Here is a 13274-nt window from a genome sequence, read left to right as displayed (position 1 = left end):
ATATTCTGGGGCTTGAGCGAGCAAGAGGCAAGAGTGAAGTGAGGGGGATGCTCAGCTGTGGGGGGAGCTCAGGTATGCCCCCTCACTCCCAAAGAGAAAACATGGTGCCTTAGTCAAGGCCTCTAGCATTTAAGGAAGGGAGCTTTGGTTTAATTATCTTTTGATTCAGAACCTTTTGCCTCTCTCTCTCCTTCCTAGGAGCAGGGGCCTGAAGCTATCACCTACCACTACTAGGAGACTTCAGGGGGATTCCACAGGGAAGGCAGGCAAGGAGCCAACGGTTATGAGCAGCGCTCTGGGAAGTGGGCAGCAATAGTCCCCCAGTGCACTTTTCCTTAGGTTTATCTTTTCTTGCTTCTTCCCTCTTTCAGAGTAGTGAAACATAACACTTTAGTAATGAAACCAAGCTAAAACAAAGGATTAGGATTTGGGGAGGGGCGCCTGGGTGGCTTAGTCCGTTGAGCCTCCTTCTGACTTCCAGCTCATGTCATGATCTCATGGCTTGTGAGTTCGAGCTCCTCGTTGGGCTCTGTGCTGACAGCTCAGAGCCTGGAGCCTGCTTCCGATTCTGTGTCCCTTTCTCACTGTGCCCCTCCCCCTGCTCATGCGCCCTCTGTCTCTCTCTCGCTCTCTCTCAAATAAAAAACATTAAAAAAAATTTTTAAAAACACATAAAAAGTATTTGGGGAGCAAAATCCCATTTGGAGACAGCACCAGGAGAAACCTCAGGACAGCTGCAAGCTTATTGAGCAATACCCCACATAGAGCCAGCAGAGTCTCCTGGGACTACGCATTTGTGCCTGAGGCCACAGCAGGCGGCTCCAGGACCTGAAACAACAGGGCAGCTGAGAAGCTTGTGGGCAAAGGCTCACACAGAAAATAGGCTCCTGACTTGGGAGAGAAACCAAAAGACTTGTCCTGGCGGGGGTAGGGATTTACCTCTTAGAATGAAGGGGTTTACTTTAGCATAGGCAGACCTACGTGAAACAGGCTTTGAGCAGAAGGTTCCAGGAACTGCTGGAATAGCAAGGCATTCACTCCCTCTAGGTTTTTTTTTCCCCCTTCCCTTTTCCCCATTTCGCAGTCAAGGCTGAAATGCTATCGCATTTCTCCAGAAGAAATGGTATCAGTCCCATGATACTGTGGGAAATGAGCTGACAAGAAAGAAGGCTGTGGCTGCCATCAGAGTCAAGATGGATTCCCAAGATGTGGGCAATTCAAAGGTTCAGGGAAGACAGTTTGCAGTTTGCAGCAGCCCTGATAGGGCCCTGCCTCTCTGGAGTTGTGCTGGCAGGGACATGACAGTGCCCGCATATTCCCTCATCAATTTCATTTCTCTGGACTTACTGTCAGGTCACCCGAGCCAAACCACCCTCCCACTGGAGGTGCCACACAGCCTCTTCCCCTGCAAAGTTTCCATGTTCCCCAGAAGTTGTTTGGGGGCAGCCCTGGGGACCAAAACATCTGCAGGTTCTCTGTAACCAGAACCCCTACAACTCATTCCTCACCTCTCGCTGGTGACATCCAAAGAGGCCTACCTGCAACCAGCTCCTAAAATTGGCTTAACCTCTGCAAAGTACAATAAACACCAGGTCACAGGAGTTCTCAGAATTCAGGAATTAGGATCCATATCCTGTGATTCCAGACAAACACCAGATAACTGCTGATGCCCCCAAAACTGGCTAAGCCTCTGCCCCAGATAAAGTCCACTGACATTTCTGTGGCAACTGTGACTCTTTTTTTTTTTAATGTTTATTTATTTTGAGAGAGAGAATGAGCAGGAGAGGGGACAGAGAGAGAGGAGAGAGAGAGAATCCCAAGCAGGCTCTGCACTGTCAGCACAGAGCCCAGATATAAGGGCTCGAACTCATGAACCATGAGATCAAGACCTGAGCCGAAATCAAGAGTCAGATGCTCAACTGACTGAGCCACTCAGGGGCGCCCCTCCCCCCTTTTTAAGTGGCAACTGTGCTTCTGATACAAACTCAGTATCATTGACAAAAGTCATCCACCAGCTTTTACAAAGTCATAACTGGAGACTTCAAAAGGAAAGGTCATAAAAATGACTGCCAATGGATATGGGGCTTCTTTTGAGATGATGGACATATTCTAAAATTAGATAGTGGTGATAATCGCACAACTTTGTGAATATACGAAAAACCACTGAACTGTATACTTCAAAAGGGTGAATTTGATGGTATGTGAATTATATCTCATTTTTTTAAAAATTTTTTTAACGTTTATTTTTGAGACAGAGAGAGACAGAGCATGAACAGGGGAGGGGCAGAGAGAGAGGGAGACACAGAATCTGAAACAGGCTCCAGGCTCTGAGCTGTCAGCACAGAGACCGACGCGGGGCTCGAACTCATGGACCGTGAGATCATAACCTGAAGTCAGACACTTAACCGACCGAGCCACCCAGGCACCCCTATCTCATTTAAAAAAAAAAAAAAGAAAGATCACTAAATAATTACAAGAAGTAGAATAGAAGCAGAGCCTAGATTAGGATTTTGTTCCAGAAAGACTGGTTCTTATTAGGCTGACATCTACTTGGCCCCTGCATAAAATATTTCTTTCTTCTTCTTCTTCTTCTTTCCTTCTTCTTATTGTTTTAAAGTCAAATGCATCCTTGGGAACTATAGTCTTCTACACAGTTATAAAAGTTTTTCCTGGCCAACTCCCACAGCCTTGAAAGCACAATTTCCAGTATCATGTCCTCCAGAAAGTTCCCTGATCCCTTCCCTGCTTTCAAGATAAGAGCCCCAGTGGATTCCAGATTCCAGAAAGTAACCTTTGCTTACCTACAACTAACACTTTCTAATGAAATTAATGGTCTGCCATCACCTCCCGCTGGCACAGCCATGGCACACAGGCCGTGCATGAGAAATGTGTATTGAATGAGCTGAACATAACATCATCATCTTGTAAGGTTTTTTTAAAAAAAATTGATATATTTTTTAATGTATCTAATTTAATTTTGCAGGATTGCACTCTGGCAATCATGTAGCAAGTGGTCTGCTACCTAAAACAACAATGTATCCCAAAATGTTTTCTCTAAGGGAATGTGGTTCATTGATGCCAAGAATAAATCAAATGTGCTACCCTTTGGGGGATTTTGACCTTGGTACAGGTCAAGAAGGAGAATGAATCAGAGCATCAGGATCTGTGCTTCCTGGTGGGTAAGGAGATAAAACATGTTCTCCTCCCCCTTCCTTTTCTCTGAAAATCTTTAAATATCACAAAGCTTTTAAGCAGAGTCATTAAGTCTATGCAAAACCATCTTAGAACCAGGAGTCTTTTCCTGACTTTCCTCTTCCTTACTGTTCATAGATTTTGTTAGAAAACCAAAGACCTATAGTGTCATACATGCTGGGAAATAGAGTCTGGCTAACAGAGGGCCCATTGAAAATTAGGATTTTGCCGACCCACTGTATTCAACCAACATATGCCCGAAGCTTCAAAACTGAGACCCAAAGAGTTGCACGCCTCACACCTCATTCCCCATCTCTAACAGGGCTGTGCTCTGATCTCCCAGAAGCCAACATCTGAATGCCCACCCCCGGGGCCCACAGTGTGCACAGTGGTGAGTGCCAGCGTCACCCCAAGAACACCCCACCTGCAGATGGCATACCATCTCTAAGAGTACCGCTCAAATGCATAGAACAAGAAAAAGAATACTATACACAACTCCCATAGACCCGCTCCCTCAAGATTCAACATTTACATCTTGTCATTTAAGATTCCTTATAGATCCTAATAACAGCAGATAATACTGTTCCTAGATATTTCAGCATGCATCTCCCAAAATAGAAATATTATCGCAAACTGGGGTGCCTGGCCGGGTGGCTCAGTCCCAGTTAAGCGTCCAACTCTTGATTTTGGCTCAGGTCATGATCTCACAGTTGTGGGATTGAGCCCCGAAACGGGCCCTGCAAGGGGCGTGGAGCTTGCTTGGGATTTTCTCCCTCTCTCTCTCTCTCTCTCTGTCTCTCTCTGTCCCTCCCCCACTCACTCTCTCAAAAATAAACATTAAAAAAATAATAAAATTAAGAATATCTCAAATATCACAGCTAACAAAATTAACAAGAATTCCCTAATATTAACTAATACTCAGTCCACATCCAAATTTCCCTCATGGACCTTTTTTCTTTTTTTTTTTTACTATCTAGTTTTTTTTTTAATTTTTTTTTAATGTTTATTTATTTTTGAGACAGAGAGAGAGCGAGACAGAACATGAGCGGTGGAGAGGCAGAGAGAGAGAGGGAGACATAGAATCAGAAGCTGGCTCCAGGCTCCAAGCTGTCAGCACGGAGCCCGACACAGGGGCCTGAACCCACAAACCACAAGATCATGACGTGAGCCAAAATCAGATGTTCAACCAACTGAGCCACTTAGGCACCCCGCTCATGGACCTTCTAAACAAAGGAGGGTTCCTCCTTTAAATCACACCCTGTCCCAGCCAAGCCACCTCCCTCCTCCCCACTGCAGATACTGTCCCGCCATCACCAGGATGCCATCCCTGCAGCCCCCTTCTTGAGTACCTGTGCAAAAGGTGCCATCATTGGGAATGAATGTTTTGTTGTTATTCGTGGCTCGATATCCTTCTAGGCAAATGCAATAAAAGCCTCCGAGCGTGTTGTGGCAAGATGTGTGGTTTCCACAGACCACAGTGGCTCCAAACTGGCACTCATTTTTATCTGTTGATACATTGAAATAACACACAGAAAGGGCTATCAATCCATACCATGTTCAACAACCCAGACTGTTCTGCTGTGCTACAGACTCAGGAGTTGCTACTGCATTGACAACGTCTCAGTGGTCTATCCCCCAGCCTCTTTTCTTTTCACCAGGCCTCTCACATGATAGGGCACGGGCCCCTTGGAGCGTGCACGAGGTGTATATAAAACCACAAGAGAAACCCAACATCTTAATCTGATCATTCATCTTTTTTGAAGACTGGGCGAAGGGGATTCTTTTTCAACTTCTCCGTATTTAAAAAGATTTTATCATAGGCCTGGGGAAACGAATCCGCAGCAACCCATTTTTCCAGCTCCACCAACCATTCTCTTGCTTTTTTCATGAAAGGCAGAATAGGACGATTTTGCATCCAGTGATTAACCGGAAAATTCGTTACTTCTGAGTTACCAGGAAACACAATGGAATTAGTGCTTAAGCCTCATCCGGGAGCAGGGCTAATAACAGCTCCTGCTAATCGTCAATGACCCATGTGAATAATATTAGTCACCCAGTGAGAAGGAGCTGAAAGAGAGGAGCTTGATGAGCCCACAGAAGCCTGCCCTGAATATTTTTAATTCGATAATTTGACAGGGATGTAAAATGAAAGTAAACCTCCCTCCTGTCTCTGTTCCGTAGCTCAGGGGTCAACAAACTTTTTCAGTGAAGGACCCATCATCAGTCTCTGCTTCCATGCTTTTGGAACACGAGAGCAGCCACCACAATAAGTAAACAGATGAGCAATGTTGTGTTCTAATAAAACTCTATTTACAAAAACAGGCAGCAGCCAAATTTGGCCTGCAGGCCAGACTTTTGTTGACTCTGCCCTGGACTCTACATCAGAACTCCTGTGACCAGTTTCTTATTCATTCTTTCAGAGCTGATCTATCCAGCTAGTTTTGTTTTGTCTTGGGGGGAGCAGGGGAGGTCATCAACTTCTTCGGATTGTTATTTGGTGTTTCACTACAGCACTGGTTCCTTCAAAGCACTTCAATCGCGTCTCACAATTGCATTAAAAAGTACCCTCCCCAAAATCCAGTGTTCCTTTTTTTTTTCTTCCCCCTCATTTTCCTTATAGGCATTATCTTTTTGGAAATGTAACTGAACATGGAACACAGTTCATTGTCAAAACCGTCTACGGTGAAATCTGCACAGAACGGTAGAGAAACAGAACCCTCAAGTCACAGCCAGGCCAAGTTTCCAGCCCAGCTTATGAGCACTGCACCGGGCTTTCAGACCCAAAATGGCATATTCCTGCCCTTTGCTATTGTTTCTGACACTCGTCTCCCCTGCAGATTTCCCAGCAGGGACACTGGGTTTGTAGAGAATTCTAAATTTCTTGGGTCCCCTGACTTAACACCAGGTTACAGCAGGCCTGGCAGACACGTATTCATGCTACGGTGTGGTCTCAGCAGGCCAAGTACTGGGATACGCAGGGTCCAGTGTCTGAGAGCGAGTGTCACATGAATTAATAAAGCCCCTTCATCCCATTAGGAGAAGCTTCTACTCAGAAGTCAAAGAAGAATCGAGAGTGGGGTGGCTTACATGGGAGGGGGACTGTATTAGGGGAAGGAACAGAAAAAGCTTGTCCATGCTGGATTCCAACCTCATTTCCAAGCCCCTGCCAGCCATCTGCCAGAGGAGAGGGGTGGGGGAAATTCGTCAGGAGCCTCAGACTGCAAGGCAGCCACGATTCTCCGGACAGAATCCTAAAGAAAGAGGGTCAAAGGTGACACCATTCCAGTCTGCAGGAATGGGCAGTGATGTGTGACTGTGAAAGCATGTTATCTTTGAAGTAGAATATGACTTTTGGAACTCAGAATTATTATTTTTCTTTAGGTAGAAAAAACCCAAAGATATCACAACAAGGTTGTATACACTGTCAGTGCACAACTATCAATATTTGTACTGCACGTAATAAGGTTCCTGGGAGAAAACTGTGTTCTCCCAACATTCACTATTATAAATATGCTGTGAGGTTCTCCCTCTCTCTGAGTTGGGCTTGAACCTGGATATTGCCCAACTCTCATGGCATAGTGGACACCATGAAGCAAAAAATAATCTTAGACACTTCTAGACTAAAGGTCTTTGTATTCCTTTAAGACACCCAAGACCCCAAAGGGCTACAACTATAAAAAATCTGGAGGATGGATTCTGGTAGTCATAAGACTCTAAGCAACAGTATTTCACCAATTAGCCAAGAAGTCCAATAGGCAATTGTATTTTGTTTTTCCTCAGGGTACTAATACTCATCGTTTTCACCAAAACAACCAGGAGAAATTTAGGAATACAACATTCATTCAAGTTAAGTTAAACTCAAGACTTGAAACATTTCAAATTTGTGTTAGGTCAGAGAGTTGCCAGAGATTCAAGTTCAACAACCCTCTAACATTGAAAGATACGTCCTTGGAAATGCTAAAGAAAGGGGTTTGGGGAAACACTAAAGGAAAGGAGTATTATAACAGACAAAACTTCTTGTAAGAAAAACACGTGAACAAAACAACATTTTCCCCACAAGGAAGTAATAAGCTCTTTAATACTAGAGAATCTTATTAGTTGATTCAACTTTTCATCTTGACCCGGGATTCAGAACTTACCAACGCAGTGAGTCCTCCCATTGCCCACAAATCCGTACTTGCAAATACACATCTTCATCCCTTCTGTTTGCTTGCAGGTAGCATGTTTGTGGCAAGTGGCACAGACATCTAAACCTGAATCATAAATTGTATATTTCAGGAAAAGAAAACTTCCACATTTTTTTTGAGACACAGAGACAGAGCATGGGTGGGGGAGGGGCAGAGAGAGGGAGACACAGAATCCGAAGCAGACTCCAGGCTCTGGGCTGTCAGAGACCCACATGAGGCTCGAACCCATGAGCCGTGAGATCATGACCTGAGCAGTGAGATCATGACCTGAGCAGAAGTCGGACGTTTATCCGACTGAGCCACCCAGGTGCCCCAGGAAAAGAAAACTTCAGTCCTATTTTGGGTAGTAGACATTTACAATGAAAAACCAAAATTTGAATTGCAAAATTATAAAAGATAGATCTGATCCCATCCTTAAAAACCTGCAACAAAACAGCTACTCACTGACCACAGAGTAAAGTGCAAATATCTCTACCTGGCAATCAAAGCTCTTAACAGTCCAACTCTAAGCTAATCCCTCCAAGCCTCACTGTTTCCAAACCCAAACCACACACAGTATTCTCTAGGCAGGAGGCCAACGACCCCTTTTTCCCACCCATGCTAGCCACTGTCCTACTTCATGCTGTAGTCACGGTTTGCCCTTCAACTAGAATGCCTATCCCACCTTCTCTCTCCAGCTTGCACCCATTCCTGTTTCAAGACACCCCTTAAACATCACATTCTCCCTGGGGTCTTCCCCATTCCTCCGTTCTTGGGGGAAATTAAATGTATCTTCCTCTGTGCTCCACTAACCCTTGTAAATTCCCACATCCACCATGTAAATTTGTTATTATACACTGTTCCAGCTCTGTCTTCCCAGCTGCATTTTATTAATGAGCTTCTCCTCAAGGACAGGGATTATGTCATTTGCCCACATATCATCATGGCACAGTATAAAAACATTCAATATACTTTTATTGACCAAATGGATAAAGGAACCTGTAATCCTACTTGCTACAACTCAAAGAGCAAGTGGAAGGCAGAAGAACTCATCTATTACCCTATCATTTTTTCTTTTAGGGAAAAAAATGAATGTGTTTAAAATGTCATTGAGGGGCACCTGGGTGGTTCAGTCGGTTAAGAGTCAAACTCTTGATTTTGGCTCAGGTCATGATCTCACAGTTCGTGAGTTCGAGCCCCACGTGTGGCTCCGTGCTGTCAGTGCAGACCCTGTTTGGGATCCTATCTCTCCTCACCTCTCTCTCTGCCCCTCCCTCACTCTTGCTCTCTCTCTCAAAATAAATAAACTTAGAAAAAAAGTGCCATTGAGATAATAGCCAGGTCCCAGCCAGATGACCAGATCCCAATTACTCACATAGGCAGTAAAAATGTGTGAGGCTAACACACACACACACACACACACACACACACACACGCACACAAATCTACCAGACCGTGATCCATATATGCCCCAAGATCAAGAATTTCTACCTGAGGCTATGTGGGATATCACGTTGTCCTCAGAGTGTCTGTAATTTCAGGAGTGGCCTAATGAGGACAGACTTTGAGCATGAAATTCCATCTTAGCCTTGGCCCCATTACCACCCAGCTAATAAAGACTTAGCCCTCAGGTTGCTCTAAGCAACTGAGACGGGGAGATTTCCAAGGACAGACAATCCCTGATTTACGATGGTTCACCTTACAACTTTTCAGCTTTACAATGGAGCAAAAGTGATACACATTCAGTAGAAAACACACTTTGAATTTTTATCTTTCCCCAGGCCAGTGATACGCAGTGACCCTCTGTCATGATGTTGGGCAGTGACAGCCAGCTGCGGCTCCCAGTCAGAAAGGTAAACAACCCATATGCTCAGGAACCATTCTGCACCCACACGGCCATGCTGTTTATCATTTTCAGTATGGTATTCAATAAATTACATGAGATATTCAACATTTCAGTATAAAATAGTTAAGTGATTTTGCCCAACTGTAGGCAAACTTGTTTTGGGCGAGTTTACGGTAGGCATGGCTAAGCTACAATGTTTGATAGGTTAGGAGTATGAAATGCATTTTTGACTTAGGAGATTTTCAAGTTAGGATGTAATCCAATCATAAACTCAGGAAGATCTGTACTGCTCATTAACCATGCCTGCTTTTTCTTTTAAAACAAATATAACACAGAAATGAGACAAACCACTGCTTATCACTAAGGGATATGAAATTAACCACAGAATATTTACAAAATGTGTTATATCCCAGACCATTACAAAAAAATGCAACAAGGTGCAAAAAAAAGTAGAGATTGTAGAGGACATTCTATCTGACTACCATGTAACCATGTGATAAGACTACAAAATAAAACAAAAGATGAGTGTCCCCCCTAAAAAACCTACTTGGGAACTGCAGAACAGCCTCTTAAAAATTCTCAGGACTAAGAGGATAGCAAAATTGAATGTTTAATACTAGATATAAGAAGGTATTTACTGCAGAAACTTTTGGGTTTTTCATGGTTTGGTACTTTCAAAGAGAGAAAGAAAGCAGCCAGCCAGGAAACACACACACACACACACACACACACACACACACACACACACACACACCCCTTAGAATTTTAATGCAAGAAATTCAGGGGGAAAATAAATTCCTAAAAGAAAATAGAGGTTTATCTGGGGAGAGGGTGAGGAATTAGTAAAGAAGAAATCAGGGGCACCTGGCTGGCTTAGTCAGTGGAACATGCAACTCTTGATCTCAGAGTTGTGGGTTCAAGCCCCACAATGGGTTTAGAGATTACTGAAAAATAAGATCTTTTAAAAAAGAAAGAAAAAAACTATATTCAAATTCATTGGGATAAAAAAAAAAAAAAAAAACCTTTCCCCAAAGTCAGTGCATCATAAAGACTGGTAGTCATAACTCAGTGAAATTGGTGAGAGGAAAAAAGCATATGCAAACACACAACATTAGGAATAAAAAAGAGCTTGTAAGAAAATACACATAAAAGTTTTTTTTATTACAGGGGTACCTGGGTGGCTCAGTAAGTTGGGCATCCGACCTTGGCTCAGGTCATGACCTTGTAGTTCATGAGTTCAAGACCCACGCCAGGCTCACTGCTGGCAGCGCAGAGCCTGCTTTGGATCCTCTGTCCCCCTGCTCTGCCCTTCTCTCACTCATTCTCTCCCTCTCTCTCTCTCTTTTTAAAATAAACATTTTTTTAAAAGGTTTTTCTATTACAAATGACTTTCCAATTGAACACTGCAGATTTAATACATTCTCAAAGCCACCCCCCTCCCCCCCCGAATGACATCTAGGACCAGAAAGGCATAAACTTTGGCAGACAAGATGATGGCAAATGAGGATGTCAACAATATTTCATAAGATGGAAGAGATGGACGTACGGGAATGTCCTGAGAAGAGGAACTAAGAGCTGACCCCAAAAGGCTCAGGAATTGGGGCCACTGAGCACTTTAGAGGGGAGGAGTAAGGGACAGGCTCAAAGTGAAGGAACTAGGTGTAAATACGGATAAGGAGTATGGGATACCCAGTTGCCCTCGCTAACCCTGGAATAGAACAGAGTTGTACAACCTGGAGAAATGGACCAGAGAGGCTCCGGATTATAAGGGCAACAGGCAGAGCTGAAGTGAGAATGCATCCCCATACCTAAATGTCCATCAGGTAAATATATGTAACCATTTTAACATATAACATTTTTAAACAGTGCTGTAGGACACTGTCAATTCATAACCACACGCAACCAAAATTCTGGAAATACTTTTGAAAAAATGGATCCTGGTCAAGTCCACAAATCCACTGTGATCAACCATATAATGATGAACATTCTTCTGTGTATGTATTGTGCAATAACAGAAATAAATACCATATTAATGAAACCAACAACAAAATAACAAAATGTCTGAGTTGTTTTCTTATATGGAATATTTGTCTTTATAAACATGGAAGCATTTTTATACATCCAGTTCCAGAAACTTGTATCAGATAGAAAAGGATTATTTCATTCAATCCTTGATTGAATCTAATAAACACACACAAAAAAATTAAGAAATAAAGTAGTGCCACCCACTCAGATAAATTAAAGGAAGTCCAGTCTGAATTAGTGAAGGACAGAATGTAAAGTTTTTTTAAATAAATTGAATTAAGTTCAAGTTCATTCAATAAACAGAACCAGACAAAATAAGGCCTTATAAGAAGGCAGTCAGATAGGGGTGGGGGGGTGGGAGGGCAGGGGGAAGGAAGCACTGGACCTGAGACTCCAAATTGAATCCTAAATCTAGCTGAGTCTGATTCATTGTATGACCTTTAACAAATCATTGAACCTCTCTGGATCTCAGTTTTTTCTTCTGTAAAACAAGGGCTTTGGGCTTTTCAAATTTTAAAGAGCATTCAAATCACCTGGGGACAGACAATGTTAAACTGCAGGCTCTGATTCAGCTTGTCTGGGTGGGGCTCTATAGTTTGCAGGTCTCACAAGCTCCCAGGGGAACCACATTTTGAGCAGAAGAGTTTAAGTGGGCTCCAAAGTCCTTGCCCCCTCCCTAATCATCTGAGACTTCACCCTTAGTGATGAGGGAACATAAGGCAAGCTGAGGGCAAAGTATAAAGTAACAGCATCCCATCCCCCATCCCCTAGGTGGGATGTGTGTGATATTCCTCAGACACTCCTGGCTGGCCAACAACAAAGGAAAGGAAAGAAAACAAATGGTTGACTGAAAAAGATCACAATCCTGCAGGCCAGGAGTCTCCTTCAGTGTACGTTCCTGGAACCCTAATATCAGCCTCATCAAGATGTAAGGGAGTTTAAGTGCTTGCCATGGTTGTGGGAAACAAAGGCAAATGAAAAATTAAATTCCCTTACTGCCTACAGCCCAATGACAAGTCTTTGAAACAGGCAGAGTGACCTCCCTGTAGGAGCTCAGCTGCCTCAATGATGACACTTTGCTAGGGGCAAAAGAGAACCTTGGCTTAACATTATCCTGACTGCCCCCCCTCCCCAGGATCCTGAGTCTCCTTAAACATTAAACACATAAAAATTCCTTTGCAAACGTCCTTTATCTTTAACCCCCAAGTATTTGTTGGCAATTATACTCCAAATATGTGGCCCCTGATATGTATCTCAAGTGTCTCATGACTGAGGTTTTACTAAGCAATACTAAATGACGTTTTCCTAACAACAGTTAGCCCCTCAAGGTCCTGGAAACCTTGTTTCCAAAATACCTTAGAGACTTATGCTGTCCCTAACCTCTTCCTAACCTGAAGGTATATAGTCACTCTTCACAACCCCAGTGCAGCTCTTTCTGCCCACATATCCTGTCCCCGTAGCTTAATAAAATCACCTTTTTGCACCAAAGATGTCTTCAAGAATTCTTTCTTGGCCATCGACTCCGAACCCCGACCACCCCAAAACCCCATCATTAGGGTGCCTATCTTTTTTTTTTTTTAATTTTTTTTTTCAACGTTTTTTATTTATTTTTGGGACAGAGAGAGACAGAGCATGAACGGGGGAGGGGCAGAGAGAGAGGGAGACACAGAATCGGAAACAGGCTCCAGGCTCCGAGCCCTCAGCCCAGAGCCCGACGCGGGGCTTGAACTCACGGACCGCGAGATCGTGACCTGGCTGAAGTCGGACGCTTAACCGACTGCGCCACCCAGGCACCCCTAGGGTACCTATCTTAATGACCCACTAGGAATAATTTAGCAAAGTATAACCCCAAAAGGACAGTACTTGGCATGTTTGGTTCAATAAATGTCTGTTCCCCATACCAGCAAAGAAGACAACATGTAGAGGCACCTGGGTGGCTCAGTCGATTAAGCATCCAACTTTGGTTCAGGTCATGATCTCAGTTTGTGAGTTCGAGCCCCGCATCGGGCTCTGTGCTGACAGCTCAGAGCCTGGAGCCTGCTTCC

General features: G+C 43.7%; 1 protein-coding gene across 29 annotated transcripts in view; it reads right to left on the bottom strand.

The window, feature by feature from the left end:
• The window catches only part of SUSD1 (sushi domain containing 1), a 305056-nt gene that overhangs the window by 269851 nt on the left and 21931 nt on the right, over positions 1–13274 (bottom strand). For all 29 annotated transcript variants that reach the window (XR_009251485.1, XR_009251480.1, XR_009251484.1 and 26 more), the window contains 2 exons: positions 7332–7445; positions 4542–4697 (listed from right to left, as the gene is read on the bottom strand). Coding sequence is in view for 19 of the 29 variants with exons in the window: in XM_058694525.1 (XP_058550508.1) it covers positions 4542–4697; positions 7332–7445 (270 nt within the window). In the remaining 10 variants the exon portion in view is untranslated. The remainder of the gene's footprint in view (positions 1–4541; positions 4698–7331; positions 7446–13274) is intronic.

This window comes from Neofelis nebulosa, chromosome 12, assembly GCF_028018385.1.
Source record: "Neofelis nebulosa isolate mNeoNeb1 chromosome 12, mNeoNeb1.pri, whole genome shotgun sequence".
NCBI lineage: Eukaryota > Metazoa > Chordata > Mammalia > Carnivora > Felidae > Neofelis > Neofelis nebulosa.
The sequence above is the reverse complement of the archived record's forward strand: the minus strand, read 5'-3'. Positions and strand labels throughout refer to the sequence as shown.